This window comes from Mchenga conophoros, linkage group LG3 (assembly GCF_057382185.1).
Source record: "Mchenga conophoros isolate Kocher_MC1m ecotype Shallow Benthic linkage group LG3, M_conophoros_male_GT1.1, whole genome shotgun sequence".
In the NCBI taxonomy this organism is placed as follows: Eukaryota; Metazoa; Chordata; class Actinopteri; order Cichliformes; family Cichlidae; genus Mchenga; species Mchenga conophoros.
In genome coordinates, this window is record NC_140528.1 from 49,883,459 (window position 1) to 49,903,709 (window position 20,251).

The 20,251-nt window shown below is 42.2% G+C and overlaps 2 protein-coding genes across 4 annotated transcripts; both read right to left on the bottom strand.

The window, feature by feature from the left end:
• Positions 1 to 1,280: 1,280 nt before the first annotated feature.
• LOC146579216 (butyrophilin subfamily 1 member A1-like) lies at positions 1,281 to 7,892 on the bottom strand. 2 transcript variants are annotated; one of them, XM_085262018.1, is made up of 5 exons: positions 7,729 to 7,892; positions 5,327 to 5,419; positions 3,794 to 4,075; positions 3,565 to 3,678; positions 1,281 to 2,705 (listed from the first exon to the last, which is right to left on the bottom strand). In XM_085262018.1, exons 2-5 carry the CDS (start codon positions 5,403 to 5,405, stop codon positions 2,479 to 2,481), a joined length of 702 nt encoding a protein of 233 aa, XP_085118144.1. In that variant the 5' UTR covers positions 5,406 to 5,419; positions 7,729 to 7,892; the 3' UTR covers positions 1,281 to 2,478. The 2 variants fall into 2 exon arrangements, with proteins under 2 accessions (XP_085118144.1, XP_085118136.1); XM_085262010.1 differs by lacking the exon at positions 7,729 to 7,892 and adding an exon at positions 5,852 to 5,966.
• An 87-nt stretch (positions 7,893 to 7,979) lies between these two features.
• LOC146579217 (butyrophilin subfamily 1 member A1-like) lies at positions 7,980 to 19,787 on the bottom strand. Of its 2 annotated transcripts, none has more exons than XM_085261688.1 (7): positions 18,957 to 19,787; positions 11,427 to 11,600; positions 11,205 to 11,304; positions 10,532 to 10,870; positions 10,013 to 10,294; positions 9,785 to 9,898; positions 7,980 to 9,433 (listed from the first exon to the last, which is right to left on the bottom strand). In XM_085261688.1, exons 3-7 carry the CDS (start codon positions 11,293 to 11,295, stop codon positions 9,213 to 9,215), a joined length of 1,047 nt encoding a protein of 348 aa, XP_085117814.1. In that variant the 5' UTR covers positions 11,296 to 11,304; positions 11,427 to 11,600; positions 18,957 to 19,787; the 3' UTR covers positions 7,980 to 9,212. The 2 variants fall into 2 exon arrangements, with proteins under 2 accessions (XP_085117814.1, XP_085117809.1); XM_085261683.1 differs by lacking the exon at positions 18,957 to 19,787 and adding an exon at positions 12,291 to 12,603.
• Between the last annotated feature and the right edge of the window lie 464 nt (positions 19,788 to 20,251).

The window sequence follows — 20,251 nt, forward strand, 5'->3', positions numbered from 1 at the left end:
TGTCTGCAGTTATCTGTGAAACACGGTGGAGGCTCTACCATGGTTTGAAACTGCATTTCAGCCGGTGGTGTTGGAGACAGAGAATTACCATCAGATTTGGATCCACAATGTTAGACCACCTGGAAATCATCTGACTGGTGCTGACAATTGACTATTAGTCATGGATTGGCCTCCCCCAAGGAAAATATCCTTCAAAAAGCCCGGAGAACAATTCGTGAAACTACTTAAAGGAAATAAAAGTGGCCCAAATTTCTTACTTTCCTCCAAAATATAAAAAAATGAAGGGTGACTCAGAACTTTTGAACAGTACTGTAGCAACTGCTTCCATGTGGAGTCGATTCTGCTTCCTTGCTTGCAGCAAATGTCTCTTCCCACAGGCCTCTGTGGAAAAACCTTGTATGATTACTAAGAATTACAGCTTATATCTGCTATAAACTATCATTACCCAGAGAGTGGTGCTTTTCCCATGCAACCTGATTCTGCAGTGTGTATTCAGTAAAGACTGTGTTTAGTGTGAGACACAGCCTGTGATGTTTTCATGGGTTGCTATAAATACAAAACTTTCTGTCACAGTGGATCAAATTTAATCTCTGACCCTGTTCTTTAGGGCTTTAGAAACTGACTCCATGTTTCATTTAGTTTGACCTTAAATGAGACTGAGCCCATAAACTTACCAGGACAACATTTACAAAGCTCGCTTCATGCTTCGTCACAGCTGACAGCCCGGTGTTGGAGGCGTGATGATTCAGGCACCTCACAGCTATTGAGTTCAACATCAACTTCTCTGTACGCCAAAGTATTATATTAAAGCTTGGCTGAAACTGGATCATCAGGGAAAGTGATCCCAAGCACAGCAGCAAATCTACACCACTGAAAGTGAAAAGAACCAAAATGCAGCAATGAGCCGGTCAGTCCAAACCTCAGCCTGACTCAAATACTGTTGTGGGACCTTCAGAGAGCTGTGCATGAACAAATACTTGCATGTCAGGATGTAAAGATGACCCATAAAATCATACCAAAACTATTACATCAAGTTAATCCTACTATGTGTGGTACTGAATAAGAGTCTGTGCTCAGTTTTTTGCAGGACTGCTTCTGTAGTTTGACTTATTTTCTATTAAATAAACAACAACAAGGCATAATATGTGCTTTTGTTTATTTGAGGTTTTATATAAAAAAAAAATTTAAGAGCTTTTTTATTTTTTGTATGTCCTGTTATGTAACCCTCAGAATGGACAGCGTATGTACTCTCTGTTCAGTGGGTGTATTTAGTCAGACATAAATACTGTCACAGCTCGACTGTGGAGGCAGGATAAGGGAGTAACTTAGAAACTTTATTTACAAAAACAGAAATCATTTACAAAACCAAGAGAAACAACACAAAAACAAACACATAGTGCCTGGATGGCCCATAAATGTGGCTTTAAACAGGAGGCAATGACACACATTAGAAAAAACAGATAAAAACACGTGTGGCACACTGTACCATTAAACAGTAAAGGAACTTTACTCCACACTGACTCATTTAAAAATACACACTGGTGTCTTTGGGATCATCTGATTGTGTTGGCATCAACAAATCAACAATCACGACCCTCTAACCATCCATCAGCTTTGACAGAGATACAGTCGACGCCCAAAGAAGAACCACAAAACCAAATGCACAAGAGGAAGGTCACATCAACAGGAAGTTCCACATTTTATATTTCTGAACATCTTTTCATGTCCTCTGGCTCTTTGCTGTGCTGTAAACACAACCTGCTTTATCCTGGTGTCATAGCAGCAGATTGCTATGTAGCTCCCTCTAGTGGGAAAACCGAATGTAATGTGTTAACCTGGAAGTTAACTGCTGATGTGATTTGATGCTGCATAAAGAAAAGTGAAATGAATTGTCAGCAGATAATCAAAAACAAAAAAGTAACTGAAAGTGAAACGCAATTAAAAACATCATGAGTTTGGACTTTTCTATCATCTGATCGTCTCTGTGGGTCATTGCATCTGTAAACACCAGAGCTGGAAAAGTTTGAATGACTTCTGATAAAACTTTCAGGGATTCAGAGTGGTTTACTTTACTGTTTGATGGTTTACTGATGGAAAACTAACAAAAAAGAGTTAAACTTTATGATTCTTACAAGTGTGGTGTGTATCGTTAACATATAGAAAGTACATTTAAAATAGGATGTCAGTTTTGACCTCTGACCTCACTTTTACATTTCACATCTGTCTTTCTTTCACGTTGACCCCAAAATGTGTTAAATCTTTAAAGTATTGTCAGGAGAATGAATGAGTTAGTTATAAATATAATGCAGTACAATATTACATAATAAGTTCAAGTCATTAATGTCCATTTATTTTCACATACTTATTATCCTACTCCAGTGTAATGTTATATAAAAATACACTATTCTTGCTTAAAAGTAAGCACTGCACAAACAGCGAGCTGCCTGAGGTTTGTGCTCTCAGAGAGCTTCTTGTTCTTTAATTTTCACTGCTGGTTAAGGCTGACTGTGCCGTACTCTGAGTCTCTGTTTCCTGGTTTTCCTCGCCCTCTTTGATCACCTCACTCATGTCAACAGCAGATGTGTCGTCTTCCAGCTGTTCTGATGGCGGCTCTTCTTTTATTTCTTTGTTCTCGGTGTCGTCACCACGAGCTCTGCTGCGTTTTTGTTTCATTGTTTTCAGCTCAGTTTCATTCACCTTGGTGTCTAAACACAGAAAGGAAAAGTGTCATACATATACATGTGTTTGTGTGTTTGAATACAGCTTTCCTATTGAAATTTTTATGTGACCATAAAATACCTGTAACTGTGTGGGAACATTAAAATAAAAGTACGCATTAGTCAGAGCAATTATCATGCGTTTGTTGATTTATATTCCTGTTTAACCCCACTGACACTCCCTCTGGTCCCTCCTGCTGGTTAAGATCCTGTAATGTCTGTGAAGGTTCTCAGTCATCCAGGTCATCGTAGTCAAAGGAGCTTGCAAAGAAAAGCGTCTGGACTTCTTTAAGTTGCTTGAAGACGTTTCATCTCTCATCCGAGAAGCTTCTTCAGTTCTAAGGTCAAATGGTGGAGAGTCCCAGATATAAACCTAGTGGGAGTTTCCCCCCACAGAGGGACAAATGGACCCCCTGATGATCCTCTAATCACCTGAGCCAAGGTGTGAAACTGGGTGTGGGCTCCAATCAGCCAGAGTTTTGGGTGAGTTCATTGTGAAACCTGGCCCCACCTTATCATGCAAGGTGGGGCCTTAAAGAAGTCCAGACGCTTTTCTTTGCAAGATCCTGTAATGTTACATTCATCCCTGAACCACAGTGTAAAAATACTGAGCAATCATAAACTGGAAACTGAGCAGTGTGAGAATAAAATATTCATTCAGGTAAGATAATGCTGAAATGATCACTTGTTAATTTCCAAAGTCCAGAGCAGCATTACTGTCCATGAACGAACATATTCAGACTCCTATAAAGGGAAACAAAGCTGACACTGTGCTCAATTTAGTCTCAGAAATTCAGCCTTTCATACTCCAGAAAATATAGAGAAGGGAAACAAACGTGTGACGCACCAGGTTTTTTTGATAGCATGAAATTCCAAACGAAAGCGATAGCAGCGCCAACGTACAGCAGGCCAATGATCACGATGATGAAAGTGGCCGATGGTTCCTTCCTGACAGCAGAGCCTTAAAACATAAAGAAATAGAAGAATATTCCTGTAAAACTAGCTCTGATTTGGTTCAAACTGCACATGATGAGGGTGAAATAATAAAATAGTTTGTTTCTGAATGTGAGTCATACCTGGAACATGTATGTGTGTCTCTCTGCTCTGGTTGGTGTTCCTCTGTTGGACTCTGCAGGTGATGTTGTTGCTGTGTCTCTTCTCCACAGTCACTCTGCTGCTGACAGTATAGAGGTCATCAGGACCTCTGAGGGTCTCTGTAGGTCCAGCAGAGAGGAGGTTTCCCTCACCGTCCAACCACAGCAGCTCAGGCTCTGGATACCGGCCTGCAGACTCACACTGTAACACCACCCTGCTGCTGACATTTGACATCACCTTTATGACGGGTGTAGAGACTGACCCTGAGGAAGGGAGACGAGAGAAACCACTGAGCCATTGCATGCAGGGTAATTGGATAGACCTTTTTCAAAGCTTTTTCTTTAATTTCACCTCATTCTTCACAGTAAAAAAAGAGTTTGATGTCTCTAGATGCTTCTATAATTAGTAAAATCCATTTTTTAAAATAAAAATATTACCATTGTTACCCTGTGTTACGCCTCCAGCAGAATTGGTCTTTTAGGGTTCATATGCAAAAAAAGCCAGTTTTTGTCTCACACATTGAAACTTCTCCACTCCGTAGAGCTTTATAAGACGGGTCCTGGATGATATGATGAAGAGCAAGATGTTCATGACTGAGATTCTAAAAAGTGCCAAACAACTGCTCACAGGTCTGTTCACTCGTTTGAGGCTGAAGAGATATGCCAGAGAAGCAGAGGCCTGGAGAGTAAATAGGCTGCTCTCCAAATATTAGTCCAAGGTGTACTCTCAGCTTCAAGAGAAGACTAGAACAAGGTCTGCAAGAACATCTGGGAGAAGGGCACATCACACAACACTAACAGCAAGTGGGTGGTGGACCTAAGAGCAGACAACTAACAATGAGTCTCCAGAATGAAGAGCTGGACAGCATCAGGACCTGACATGTTTTATACATACTATTTCATAACAGTCATAAGATACTCAGCTGCAGTAACAAAATCATCACATGAGAAGATATGTGTGACTGATGTAAAGACAGATACAGATTATTATGCGTGCAGGATTCCACCCAAAGTCCAGCATCCTGGTGCTCTATGAGCAACAGAGAAATGGTGAGAATTCATGTGGCAGAACCACAATCCAGGATTAAACACGAACAATCCATGAATACATCAGGAAAAAGCCCCCCTGAGATCAGCTGCTTCAAGACTCCATCAGCTAGCTGAAGAGGACAATGAGGAGGAACAGGACAGAAACTGTCATGGACGACCAAACACCTGCATGGGATGTACCATCGACCGATTGAGGAAATGGCTGGTATCAAGAAATCCTACCAGTGGTTGGAAAAGACCACCTTACAGGACTGTACAGAGGCTCTGATCATGGCAGCACAAGAAGAGGCCCTAAGATCAGATCCATAGAGCTAAGACTCTACCACAGCCAACAGGACCAGAGCTACAGGCTGCCCCAAGGTGTCCCAGAGACTATCTGACACATAGCAACATGAGGTAAGGTACAAGCTGGGAATGAGCACAACCAAGTGTCTGAGATAGTGTACAGGAACATCAGAGGTTTACCTCTGCAGAAGAGAAGTGTTAGAAGCACCAAAACAGAAGTGACAGCTGACGGTCTCCAGAAGATCTCCTGAAGAGACATCCTTCGCTTCTTATCTGAAAGTCAAAACAAAAGGCTTTTACTCTCTTCAGCTCTCAGTGAAGAATGCTAACAGTCTGGTATTGTGAAACTGATTCGGTAATATAGTTATTTCTAGAAAAAAAAAACTTCCCTTTTACGTCCATTCTAAATTTGTTTTCTATTTTGTAATGAGTGATGTTCAGTCTTTATAAAAAACAAAACAAAATAAAGGTCATTCAAAAGATCATCATTACTGCATTTAATGAAAAGATATGATCAAAATTATTCATCAGAGATTTGGGAAATTTTTTTGTCAGTTCAAACAAAATGATTGAAGTAAACACAACAACACGTGTCTGAACTTTCGCTAAGTGAGCGCTCAAACACATTTTAAAGTTGTTTGTTTCTGAAATGTCACTCCTGGGTGAGGTTAGGAATGTTGACCGACCAGTAAACCAACAGCTTACATTTTTCTCTCAGGCCACATCTCTGCAGACGCTGCACCAGTCTGTCGATCCACTCTCACTGCACTGCTATAAATAGAACGTTGAGATACTTGAACTTGTCCACTTAGGTGTTAATTTTCATTCCTCTCTCTCAACACTTAACTGCAAACAGCCGCAGAACGGAGGCTGAAACTGTCTGTAAATATTATAATCAGAACTGTGACATGTTTCCAGCAATGGAAAGGTTTCAGACCCTCGCTTAGACATCAACACTGGGCCTGAAACCCCACAGTCTCAGATGTACATGATGCACAAACCCTGTTTTATTTTTGATTCAATATGAACTTAACTTCATATGAATATAAGTTCAAAATAAAGTTCAACATGGACTGATGAGAACATATTTTATGTCTTTCTTTAGTCATCGAAATATGACTAAAATATGTCATATATGATTGGTCGTCCCTCCCTGAGTCTGCTTCTACAACAGGTTTTCTTCTTCTCCCTGTCACCAAGTGCTTGCTCATAGTGGATCGCCGGGGTTTCTCTGTATTATTGTAGAGTCTATACCTCACAATATAAAGTGCGTTGAGGTGACTGCTTAAATTAATTAATAAATGGATCAAATTAACTTAGACACACATCTTTCATGCTTTTATTCTTTGCCATAGAACACATTAGCATCTGTCTTTCACCACTTGCCCTAATGCTTCTGTTTTCATCACAGACCTCCACCCAGAGAGTGAAAGGCAGACATCAGCCTGTTATGGTGTCACTGGGATGTTGTAGGGCATCAAATTGAAAAAACTAAAAAGTGTGTCGTATGGCTCTCTCCACGCCTTTTCATATGATATATTACTCAAGATGGTTTCTTGAAATAATTTTCCAAGGTTAACTTTGACTTTGGGTGCAAGAACAATAAAGGTCAAGGTTTAAATGTTTAGCCAGCCTAGCTACTCATGACCCTGAAGGCCTAGTTTATTGTGGCAAAGTTTGAAGATAACGCATCTTGAAACCTGTGAACGGTGGACTATCAAACAGACAGAGCTGATTAATCTCACATTAATAATGATAATAAAAAACAAACAAATGTAAAACAGTCTGTGCTCATATTGCACGTGAGCACAGAGGGACACCAGTTTGCATCTTGTATCAGTAAGCCTACATATGGAAACATTTAATGTCCACTTAGGTGTTTCCACAATATCACACTGACACAACATGAAGCGAGACCACAGAGTGTAAGTGTAACTTTAACAAATGTAAATGTAAGATGTGCATATTTAGAGTTGCTTTTAATTTAATGACGACCTCATGAGCTCGGATCAAGGATCGTGGCTCGTGTTAACAATGATGTCACAGTCCGACACAGGCAAGTGTGTACTCTGTATAACATGATTTCTTTGCATGATTTTAGGTCAAATAAACAAACCTGATCCACCTTCAATCAGTGGAAACAATTTGAACCAAGACGAGCAAAAATAACAACGTAAGCGTGGGAATCTGACTCCACCCCAGGACGCTCTGTAAAGCAACAGGGTGGTTTTATAGGGTGGGTTTGTGTGTTATTCAGAACGCCAATAAAAGAAAAATATCTGGAAAAAGAAACAGTTCTGTGTTTTGTGTCTTTTTGACAAATTACTTCTAGTAAAAATCAAAGTAATGTGGACAGAAAGTCTGACTTTATAAGAGAAAATTTGTTGTTAAGACCATAATTCATATTTAAATATCGTTTTTAGAACATGTTTGTTTATGATGCTGCTAATGCTGAAACATGTCCGCTGTGTTCACCTGTTCATCGGTCTGCTAAAGCTGGACGTGCACCATGACACTCACCAGGAACTCTACAGCGAAACAGAGACACACAGACACATTATTATATATTAAAAAAGGCTTACCGCAGTGGTGCAGACTGTAACTCCTGTTGTCCTGAGTTTTACAGTAAATCGGTCGTTATAAAGTCGTTATGAGAGTTTGCTGGAGCTCAGCAGAGATAAAAAACCAGCAGAAAGGCAGCACGTCATCGTCTTTGGGCTCTGCTGTGGTCAAACTGGATGCTCTGGTAAGTTGGCATCAGATTCTGAATTAAACAAGTTTTTACTTGTCTTAACTGCACAGTCTGGCTTCAGATTACACAAACTGTGAAGCGTTACTAACAGAGACTGCTGCAGGTCACAAATCTCACAGATGACACACTTACTGATCAGTGTGTTTTGTGTCTGATAATAAAACTATTAAATCCAGTGATTGCCGTCTCTGTCTTACACTGTGAGTCTGTTACCTGTGAGAGTGACCCAGCGTGCGTCACACTCTGATCGCCCTCGCTGTAATCACACCAGAGTTTTAGATCCAGCTGAACATTCTGCTGAACTGAAAGTAAAACTGCAAAACTAAAGCCCTGTACACATGGACATCATACACACCGCGTATTTTAATATTGCATGCAAATACTGTACATCTTGTAATTGGTGTGTGTGTGTGTGTGTATATTGTATATACAAATACATCTACACACATAGTTTACACTTTGGATTAGATGCTAAACTTCATTTCATTATGTTGTACACTTTTCAAAGACACTACATGAATCTAATCAAAGCCAGGCTGTTGCTCTTCACTCTGAGAAAGGTTGTAAGGTCACTTCCAAACAATCTGAAGTCTTTCTGCAGTGGAAAGTGGAAGCTTGCTGCCGACCCCTCACACCTCAGTTATAAGCTGTGACACTGGTTTGTGCACAAACTTAAATAAATGTGATTCTGAACTTCATCAGTTGTGCAGCACAAAGCACAACATGAAACTGGATGGTCGATAAACATGGATGTAAACTGAAGGCAATGACACACATGAGGAAAATAACACACTAGAAAAGCTGAAAGCACGTCCGTCTGTTGAGTCGCAACAATCATTAACTTCCTAACATCCTCCAGATAATGCGGAGGTAGCTGACAGACTCAAAGAAGCAAACGCCTAAGGAAGGTCACATGACTCATTTTACATTTCTGAACTTCCTCTTTAAAAGTGACCCACAGGCTGACGTGCACTCTGCTTTATCACAACAGTCAGATCTGTGGTTCCCTCCAGTGGGTAAAGCCTTTACCACACGATGCAGTGTGTGAGTCTGGAAGTGCTGCGAAACAAACTGCAGGGTTTTTAGTTTTTTCTGTGACGTCACTGCAGTTCCCTCATAGATGAAAACTCCTGAACACATCACAAGTTTGATGTTTTCCGTCATGTGATGATGAAGTGACGGTGAGCACAGAAACAGAGTGTCAAACATGTTTGGAGTCTTCTGTGTCTCACGTCATGCACGTTATGGCGTCAGCTCCTCGAAACATTGGATGCAGCATGAGAGCTAAAGTTCTGTTTTTAAGACAAACGGTCGTCAAATTTGAGCTTTTTTCTTTGAACCACTTATTCTGTACTTCTGTTTCTTCTGTTTCTTTTCCTTCTCGTCTTCTTTGATCTCCTCAGCAGCAGATGTGTCGTCTTCCAGCTGTTCTGATGGCGGCACTGCTTTTATTGCTATGATCTCGGTGTTGTCAGCAGGAGCGCTGGTGCATTTTTGTTTTGTTGTTTTCTTCTCAGTTTCAGTCTCTTTGGGGTCTGCACACAGAAATGACAAAATAAGGAGGATTCTTCCTATTAAAAGGGAGTTTTTCCTCCCCACTGTCACCAAAGCATTTGCTCATAGGGGTCATATGACTGTTGTGTTTTTCTCTATGTATTATTGTAGGGTCTACTTTACAATATAAAGCACCTTGAGGTGACTGTTGTTGTGATTTGGTGCTGTATAAATAAAATTGAATTGAATGTGTTTGGTTGTTATCAAAGACTTTTATAGAGTGGAACAAAGGTGACACTCTGCTTAGTTATTTCAGCTGAGTATCATAAATCCGCAGTGTCAAAAAACATTGTCTGATTATTAATGAGACGGGAAACAAACGTGTGACGCACCAGGTTTTTTTGATGGTATGAAATTCCACACGACAGTGACAACGGTACAAATCCACAGCAGGCCAACTATCACGATGATGAAAGTGGCCGATGGTTCCTTCCTGACAGCAGAGCCTTAAAAGATAAAGAAATACAAGTTATTTTTGTAAAACTAGTTCTGATTTGGTTCAAACTGCACATGATGAGGGTGAAATAATGACATAGTTTCTGACTGTGAGTCATTATTACCTGGAACATGTATGTGTGTCTCTCTGCTCTGGTTGGTGTTCCTCTGTTGGACTCTGCAGGTGATGTTGTTGCTGTGTCTCTTCTCCACAGTCACTCTGCTGCTGACAGTATAGAGGTCATCAGGACCTCTGAGGGTCTCTGTAGGTCCAGCAGAGAGGAGGTTTCCCTCACCGTCCAACCACAGCAGCTCAGGCTCTGGATACCAGCCTGCAGACTCACACTGTAACACCACCCTGCTGCTGACATTTGACATCACCTTCATGACAGGTGTAGATGCTGACCCTGATAAAGGGAGACGAGAGAAATCACAGTAATCTGCTGCACTCAATTTACAAGAGAACATTTGGATATCTACTAACTGTGTGTGAGATTATCAATATCGTAACTTTGAATTATTTATTTACACTGGAAAAGACAAATAATGTCACATATTCCAGAAAACTTTTAAAAGATTATTTTGTGCTAATAAACTTTGATAGTAGGAATTAGTCATAATAAAGTTAAATAAAATAATCTTACCAACAATAAGATGAACATATGACATTTGACCCAGTTGTGGAATGAAACATCTGTACGGTCCTTCATCAGACAGCTGTACTTTGGAGAGAGTCAGTGAGACGTCTCCATGCTTCAGTTTATTAAAGGACAGTGAGGTTCTTCCAGTGTACGACGGCTCTTTCAACTCCACATTTTCTTTATTTTTGTCCCACATGTAGATAAATCCTGGTGTCAGGTCAGTTCTTGCCCACTCCAGCTGCAGCTGTGATACATCCACAGGAGTTTTCAGGAAACAGGGTAAAACAACATCATCACCCAGCAGAGCCACTATTTGCTTTGTTGGAGCTTCCTGAGAATAACCTGCAAAGAAACACATCAGATTTGATTTACTCCTGTAGGATTCAGATGAAAGGCTGATTGAAGCAACACCTCAGACATGGATGGATCTCTGCACAGATGAAGTCTAAAAGAGTCTGTTCTTTATTTAAACTCAGAGAGTAAATGACACAAAGAGCAACAACAATGCAAATAAATTACATTTGTACCATTATGTTAGTAATTTGGTCCCATTTTTCTGTGTTTTTTATTGTGTAAAGAGTCTCTCTGTGTACATGACCAGGGCTCGACTCTTTCATAATCTGAAGATGAACATGTGTTTTCAGCCTGTAATGGTGTGTTATGCCTCTAAACTTACCTCTGCAGAAGAGAAGAGTTAGAGACAGGGCAGCATTAATGAAGGATGAGAGTCGAAGTGTAAAAAGTCCAGAAATCTGATAAAGAGCCATGATTCACCTCTGAAAATTAACAAAAACAAATGCTCTTTATCTCTGTCTTACAGGAAGCACCAGCACAATCCTCTGAAACATTAAACATTACAGTCTTAAATATGAAAGCTCAAATTAGAAAAAAAAAATACCTCAAAGAAACACTTTTGGAGACACTGGAAATAATTTCTTCTTTGTTCAAAGACTTTCTCTACAGATTTTCTCTCTGGTGCTCTTCTTCACCTGCTTCCTGTTCCCACAGCAGCAGAGAAAGCTGAGGGTGTGTGTGAAGATCAAACTGAGCTCCTGAAGAGCATTGCTCATTACTGTGAAAATTAAAAAGAAAAGCAAGCTTCCTGTTACTATTTTCTCTGTCAAAGAAACCAAGACAACAATGTGTTTTGTAACATAGCTTTTTCTAAACCCTTTAAAATATCAGAAAGTACAGGTGACAGCTCCTACGCCTCTACGTGTACTTCTGGGTTTTCATGGCTGATTGGATTTGAGGATTGGCTTATTTACACTCATTTGGTTAAATGAGATTGTTCAGATTTTTGTAAGTTTTTATGCTTTTCAGATTTTCTTTTGTCTGTTTGGGTCTAACAGAGCAATACTGAGCAACAACTGTCTCTCACTGCAGTTTCTCAGAAGGAGAGTCAACAACTCTTCAACAAAGTCTAACAATGTGGACACAAAATGGTACAGACTAATCCATTGAGGTCAATTCTACAAAATGGTGCGAAATTCAAAACCTGGTAAAAACTGGAGTCTCTCTCCAAACACTCACTGACTTCACCCGTAGTCTTCATACAACTCTAGTGGTGGGTGTTTACTCACGCAAGCTAAGTGGCATTAGACAACAGTGGAAATTCATGAATGTGATCTTGAGCGAAATGCTCAAACCACTTTCTGTCACACTGAAACTGATTCTCTGATAAAACTTCCAAGAAGGAAAAGCCGATTATATTGTTGGTCTGTGGCAGGGATGTGATGATACAGAAAATAAGAAATCCTACCTCGAACAAATGTTTTTCAAAGCACTGGAATAGCAGCCTCTGTGTCTCCTGCTTCTTCTAAGTATTGTTGTTGGACTTTGACAATTATAGGTTTTGCTGCTCAAGCCTGGATTGACTCATACATTTGTACAAAGGTTCCTGAATCATTAATCATTACAAAGTTATGCACTCAGATTTGTTCTCTTTTTATATCATTGTATTTAACACACACGCATAGCCACACACAGAGAAAGTTGTGTTTTCATATTTTTGTGTGGACATCTAATTGACATAATGCTTTCCCTAGCTGCTTACTATAACCATAACGATAACTCTAACCCTGACACTAAAACCGCATTTTGAGTATTTAGCCATGGTACACACACACACAGACACACACACACACACACACACACACACACACACACACACACACACACACACACACACATATTGCAAATTTCAGAAATGTTATGAACTCTTTATTGCTGCTCTGATAAGACCAGAATTCCAGACTGCAGATAAGATCTGTGCACTACTGACAAGTGAGTTTACGCCCTGTAACAGTGGCATAAATAGGTTATTAAAGGTCAGAAGTAACAGAGTCAGAGTGATACTGTGTGATTCTGAGTTTAACCAGTTTTGAATGTTTTTGTGTGGTTGTTGTTTGTTTGTTTTTTTGTAGAGTATTTGTGTTTAAAGTTTAGGCAAAAGGGCAGAAGACTTCAAGAAGTGTCTTTTAGGAAGTGTGGAAAACTTTAATATAACAGGTGTAAAGTTTAGGTTGCACAGTGTGCAGTAGTATAGTTATGTATTGCACTACAGAGACCAGTTCAACATGATTAAGACTACAAGTGGTCAAATATTTCACCTTTTAACCTTTTCTGACTTCAGCTTTTTTCTTGTGCTTTTCTCATGTTACCGGCTCTGCTCTGGACAAAAAGGAGGTCAACCAGGAGCTCAAGAGAGCCATAAAAACTGCTAAACTACATTAGAAAAACACAGTTGAAAAAAAATTCACCACAAGGGACCTCCACTCAGCCTGGCAGTTTCTCAAAACCATGGCCTCTGTGAATACTGTGGTCATCACCCCCAGAACCATCCAGGTGGAGGGCAGGAACCCCTCCTCCCTCCCTGACGACCTCAACGCTTTCTACACCAGGTTTGAGATGGTGGTAAGAGATGGTGGTGACCTTCTCCAGTAGGCAGAGGGATCTGGCTGATTCAGTCACCACCACCATCCACGGGAAGCCAGTGGAGGTAGTTGAGGAGTACAAATACCTGGGAACCATCTTTGACAACCTCCTGAAATTCTCTGCCAACACAGAGGAGATTCTCAGGAGGTGCCACCAACGGCTACACCTCCTTAGGAAACTCAACTCCTTTGGAGTCAGCACACCCATCATGATGACTTTTTACAATGCCTTCCCGGAAAGCATCATGACCTTGTCCATCACCTGCTGGTTCCACTCCCTCAGCCTACAGAACAGGAACAGACTGCAGCACACTGCATCAGTGTGCTCTAATATCATTGGCCTGCCTGTCAGAACTCTGGCACAGGTTTTCAGCCAACGGGCTGACAGGCAGCCAAAATCATCTATGACCCCTCTCACATTCTTCACCCCGCGTTTCAATGGCTGCCCTCTGTGTGACGCTTCTGCTGCATTTCCTGCAGGACTGAGAGGAGGAGAGCCACCTTTGTCCCCAAGGCCACTCTGCTTTTTAACTCCAGCCGATAAGACCATTTCCCACACCAGAAACAAAAACTACTCTACACTCTTCTTATACTACCGACAATTTATTCACTCTTAGTTACTTACAGTTATGTATTCACCTTTCAGTCACTTTAATTTTAAACTGTAATTTTAAAACTGTGTATTCTGTTCTTATTGCTGGAGAGTCCTCTTCACACACTGAGGTTAATTATGGAGTTCCACAGGGTTCAGTGCTAGGACCAATTCTGTTTACATTATACATGCTTCCCTTAGGCAGTATCATTAGAAGACATTTTCACTGCTATGCAGAAGACACCCAGCTCTATCTGTCCATGAAGCCAGATAACACACACCAATTAGTTAAACTGCAGGAATGTCTTAAAAACATAAAGACCTGGATGGCCGCTAACTTTCTGCTTCTTAATTCAGATAAAACTGAGGTTATTGTACTCGGCCCTGAAAAGCTTAGAAATATGGTATCTAAGCAGATTCTTACTCTGGATGGCATTACCTTTATGTTACCTCCAGTAACGCTGTGAGGAACCTTGGAGTCATTTTTGACCAGGATATGTCCTTCAACGCACATATTAAACAAATATGTAAGACTGCTTTCTTCCATTTGCGCAATATCTCTAAAATTAGAAATATCCTGTCTCAGAGTGATGCTGAAAAACTAGTTCATGCTTTTATTACTTCCAGGCTGGACTACTGCAATTCATTATTATCAGGATGTTCTAAAAACTCGCTGAAAAGCCTTCAGCTGATCCAAAATGCTGCAGCAAGAGTGCTGACAGGGACTAGAAAGAGAGAGCATATTTCTCCTGTTTTGGCTTCCCTTCATTGGCTTCCTGTTAAATCCAGAATTGAATTCAAAATCCTGCTCCTCACATACAAGGTCTTAAATAATCAGGCCCGATCTTATCTTAATGACCTTGTAGTACCATATCACCCTATTAGAGCACTTCGCTCTCGCTCTGCAGGCCTACTTGTTGTTCCTAGGGTATTTAAAAGTAGAATGGGAGGGAGAGCCTTCAGTTTTCAGGCCCCTCTTCTGTGGAACCAGCTTCCAGTTTGGATTCGGGAGACAGACACTATCTCTACTTTTAAGATTAGGCTTAAAACTTTCCTTTTTGCTAAAGCATATAGTTAGGGCTGGACCAGGTGACCCTGAATCCTCCCTTAGTTATGCTGCAATAGATGTAGGCTGCCGGGGGATTCCCATGATGCATTGAGTTTTTCCTTTCCAGTCACCTTTCTCACTCACTATGTATTAATAGACCTCTCTGCATTGAATCATATTTGTTATTAACCTCTGTCTCTCTTCCACAGCATGTCTTTTATCCTGTCTTCCTTCTCTCACCCCAACTGGTCGCAGCAGATGGCCGCCCCTCCCTGAGCCTGGTTCTGTCTGAGGTTTCTTCCTGTTAAAAGGGAGTTTTTCCTTCCCACTGTCGCCAAAGTGCTTGCTCATAGGGGGTCATATGATTGTTGGGTTTTTCTCTGTATCTATGAAGCGCCTTGAGGCGACTTTTGTTGTGATTTGACGCTATATAAATAAAATTGAATTGAATTGAATTATTGTTCTTATCTTCAAGGTTATCTGCTCTGTTGTATGTTAATTGCCTCTTGGGGATAAATAAAGTCTTTCTGATTCTGATGTTTTAAAGTTCTTAAATGGTGCCCAGTCCACGTATTTTGTGTCATTTTCACTTCTGAGATTTACATTTTGGACTGTTTGACGAGACGAGGATGTCAACATGTCTCACACGCTTCCTCTTTTTTTAATTACACTCTAGTCATTAGGTTCACAACATATCACCACACAAACAGGGCCCTGAAGGCCTTTGGAGGTGAACTGGAGTCAGAGGCTGGTGGGTGTGGCTGCTGCAGTAGCCTCATTCACCCCATTACTGCTACCTGCCCCTCAATTTTATCTGCAGGTTAGACAGTAAGGGTCTTGGGGGTGATCCCTACACGTTAACAACATTCTAGTTTTCACACACTCATACTTACCCAAAGTAGTTTGAATATTTCTTTTTAAGGATGTCGTTCATTTCAAAACATGGCAGAAGGTGTTAAAGTAAATATGAGTCAAATAACAATGCGAAATTTAGACAGCGGACTTCAGCATTAACTACATAACTCAAAAACACAACATGGAATTAATTGGTGGGATTACATGAATGAATGACCAATTTTTAATTATGAATCAAAATATGCCTTTTAAAAAAGCACGGATGAATGTAGCTATTCTAAAACAACAAACGAGGACGTAAACGTAAAACAAGGAAATAACGCTTCTTGTAATTTTATTACATGAAATTGATTATTCTTAAAGTGACAACTCGGTTTCGGCCAAATTCATCAAACTCTAAAGTGTCAGAGCATCGCATCATCCACCACACCATGGAAGCACCAAACCAGCATATTAGAATAAAAATACAATAAATGTGTTTACAATAAAACAACATTTAAAAAAAAAATTGTGATACAGCACACAGTGCCTACTGTTGCAAATGTAAAGTATTAACATACTGTACATATAAATATATACACACACACACAAAATAGAATACACACTTTTAATTACAGACGCACACATCTGGCTCAGAGGCATCTGCTGGTTTAACATGTGGCTAAAACACAGTTGTACCTGTATTTCACTGGTGTCCTGGTGGATGTTAACAGGCTCATCACATACAAACTTCTACATTTCTGAAGTGTGTGACACATTTCTAGATCATTTTTAACTTTGTTCCACAGACTGAAACACATCGTGTTCACTTTAGGGTCTTTCATTTCCTCTGGCTCTTTGCTGCTGGATGGCAATATTTTGATGTGTGGCTCCCTCTAATGGTAAAACCAGTATTACACAAATCAAACCTGTCAAGAGATTTTTAGCAGACGGACCTGAAGCATTATTCTGAAAATCCTACGTCACCTTGTTCTAAAGTTATGACATTCACACCGCGCAATTTACATGTGAGCACTAAAAACATGTCACATTAGAAGGATATCTACGGTGGCCCTGAGAGACCAAAAGGACTGCAACTTCAGAAAACACTTGCAAAAAGAAAAATGCTGCAAAATGAAAAACACTGCAAAAAGAAAAAAACACTTGCAATTGCATTATAATACATTATAAATAATATAAACCATTATTTTTAATATATATAAAAGAAGATGTGACAAAGTAAAGCTAGTTTTCGGCTACGGGCCCAGCACGGAACCTGATCAACCAGGGACCTCTAGCTGATGTATTAGCCAGAGGTCCCTTTACTACGGTTCGGAGCCGTGGACCTGTTTTATATATGCGCGGAATAGTTTTCTATACGAGATCGCTGCAAAAACTGCAGCCTTACCTAAATAATTAATTAAAAAATGTTTTTGACACATTTAATGAATTAATCATTGACACATTTAACTAATTATTTATTTATTTCACATTTTAATTAATTATTGCCACATTTAATTAATTATTTAATGGTGTATTTAATTAATTCATTATGGCAGTCCTGGCATTCCATAGTTTTCACTTAGCAATTTGTTAATATGTGTTTCCAGCCAAATAAATGACAGGGAGAGAGAGAGTGACGTCAGACACGTCATACTATAACCTCCCGGGAGCGGACGGGGGTCAGTCATTGGGATGCGCATGACAGACAGATTGCGCGAGCTGCAGGTCTTGAACTTTCTAAGGGAAAAAAGACTTTCTCACGGCCGGTGACAGCGAAGCGGATAACAGTCTTCAGTAGTGATCGGAATTCCGGCTCTTTTTAGAGAACCGGCTCTTTCGGCTCGGCTCACTAAAAAGAGCCGTCTCTTTCGGCTCCGAACTGGCTCTTCGGGTTGTTTTGTTGCTTTAATTAATTTATTATTAACGATAATATAAAATTATGCACAAAAGGAATTACTAATGCAAAAAAGAGCAATGCTGCTGATGACTGATCCCCATAAGGGTGGGATATCATCAAATTACCAGATGATTACCTGTCTCTCTACAATATGGAAGCTCCTTTCAGGTATCATAGCTACCAAGCTGAATACCCACATGAATCAATACATGAGCACACCAGCAGGTCAAAGCACCAGCTCCTGGTTGTATCGATAACCTTTGTTAGAAACTCAGGGTGACCACACCAGAAGCAACTTAAAGGCAATTGAGGCTGGAAGAGCTGGGCACCACTGCGACTTATTTACCTCTGATCAGCAGCACATGGCTCAGTGGGATAAACAAAAATAATGGCTTAGATTTGGTTGAATTCTGGTTGAGAAGATCCGTATGTGCCCAACCTGTAACTGTATATATTTACCTCTGCAGAGGAGAAGTGCTAAAGCATCAAAACAGCAGTGAAGGCTGAGAGCCGATGTGTAACAAGCAGCATGATCTCCTGAAGAGACATCCCTGACTTCTAAAAAAATAAAAATCAAAACTAAATGATTTTTCTCTCTTCATTTCTCAGTGAACCAAAAAACAGGCTCTCAGGTAAGATCGCATTCATTGATGCACACTGTGAGGTGAACAGTGAGCACTGAAAACACAGACTGATAAGTAGAAATGCCATCACATTTGCCACACTGACCGTGAATGGTGTGGAGATGTTAGCATCAACTAGACCGGTGATGACGCACAGGACAGTGCTGTGAGTTGAATTGTTGTTTGTACTGTATCTCATGTGATTGTTAAAATAAGTAGAAGTCCAGCATAGCTACTGTACACCTGACTGTAAGTATTGCAGAATTCAAAAGGTGTCACAGCTCGCTGGCAGACCGTGGGGATGTGGGGAAAGGAGGACCCAAACCAAGAACCAGAACCAAAACAAGCAAAAACCACAAAAGAAACAACCCCCCCAAGATCACAGTTCCAAAGTCCGACCGCACCCCCTGCAGCGGAGCAAAAAAAAAAAGGAAAAACGCCACAAAACAGTCTCAGGCGGCCCATCATTACAACAAAAGAGTTCAGGGGGCCTACCTCGAGTCCAATGGCGGCAACGTTGCAGCTCCGGCGGACGGCCACGGGTCCGGCAGCAGCAGCAAAACAGCTCTGGGGGCCTGCCACTGCTCCAGTGGCGGCGGCACTGCTGCCCCTCCGGTGGCGGGCCCCGGGTCCAGTAGCGGCGGCGCTGTTGCAGCTCCGGCAGACGGCCACGGGTCCGGCAGCAGCAGCAAAACAGTTCTGGGGGCCTGCCACTGCTCCAGTGGCGGCGGCACTGCTGCCCCTCCGGTGGCGAGCCCCGGGCCCAGTAGCGGCGGCGCTGCTCCCCAGGCGGCCTGCCCGGGATCCAGTGGCGGTGCTGCTGCTCCCCAGGCGGCCTGCCCGGGATCCAGTGGTGGCGGCGCAGCTCCGGTGAACAACAGCGAGGTGTGGTACATGGCCGATGACATGCCGGTCGATGACGCGCCGGTCGCTGACGCAGACGTGCTGGGCATAGCTGGCGTGGAGGGCGCGCTAGACGTGATGTCCATCTGACTCGCTGACCTCCAGTTCAGGCTGAGCGGGTCTCTCCGGACCTCCGAGCTCCTCCGGTGGCAGCGCGGGCTCCACAGGCTCGCTGAGCTCCTCCCGCTCGCCGAGCTCCTCCCGCTCGCCTAGCTCCTCCCGCTCGCCTATCTCCGGCTCGCTGAGCTGCTCCTGCTCCGGCTCGCAGGGCTCCGCAGCTGGCGGTGCGGGCTCCTCCGGCTGGCCTAGCTCCTCCGGCACGCTGAGCTGCTCCTGCTCCGGCTCGCAGGGCTCCGCAGCTGGCGGTGCGGGCTCCTCCGGCTCGCCTAGCTCCTCCGGCACGCTGAGCTGCTCCTCCTCCGGCTCGCTGGGCTCCTCAGCTGGCGGTGCGGACTCCTCCGGCTCGCTGAGCTCCTCAGCTGGCGGTGCGGACTCCGCTGGCGGTGCGGACTCCGCTGGCGGTGCGGGCATCTCCGGCTGCGCGTCAGCTACAGATGGATGATCCGGAGGCTAAGATGGTGACGCGGTGTCCGCAGGTGGGGAAGGTGAAGGTAGAGTAGGTGATGCGGACAGCGAAGCCGAGAATACTGTGGTCGCTGCAGTTGGACGGAACTCTGGTAAAGAAGTGGCTGCAGAGGGCGGAGGCGACGATGGTGTGGCAGCTACTCCTGGTAGACTGGACAGCGATGCAGGGACAGATGGGTGAAATGATGGCAGAGGTGGTCCAGCCGGCATATCGACCTCCAACTGAGGATGAAGGTGAGAGGCTGACTGGACTGAAGACTGAGCTACCAGCTGGGCAGCAGGCTGAGGTGAGGGTGCGATGG

Excerpts from the sequence above, each read along its gene's own strand:
- LOC146579217 (XM_085261688.1), bottom strand. The coding sequence starts at position 11,295 with ATGGCTCTTTATCAGATTTCTGGACTTTTTACACTTCGACTCTCATCC. Across the intron at positions 10,871-11,204 it reads AACTCTTCTCTTCTGCAGAG|GTTATTCTCAGGAAGCTCCA; the intron begins GTAAGTTTAGAG and ends GTTTCTTTGCAG. Across the intron at positions 9,899-10,012 it reads GACACACATACATGTTCCAG|GCTCTGCTGTCAGGAAGGAA; the intron begins GTAATAATGACT and ends TTATCTTTTAAG.
- LOC146579216 (XM_085262018.1), bottom strand. The coding sequence starts at position 5,405 with ATGTCTCTTCAGGAGATCTTCTGGAGACCGTCAGCTGTCACTTCTGTT. Across the intron at positions 4,076-5,326 it reads AACACTTCTCTTCTGCAGAG|GGTCAGTCTCTACACCCGTC; the intron begins GTAAACCTCTGA and ends TCCCTTCCTCAG. Across the intron at positions 2,706-3,564 it reads CATGCTATCAAAAAAACCTG|ACACCAAGGTGAATGAAACT; the intron begins GTGCGTCACACG and ends TTCTGTGTTTAG.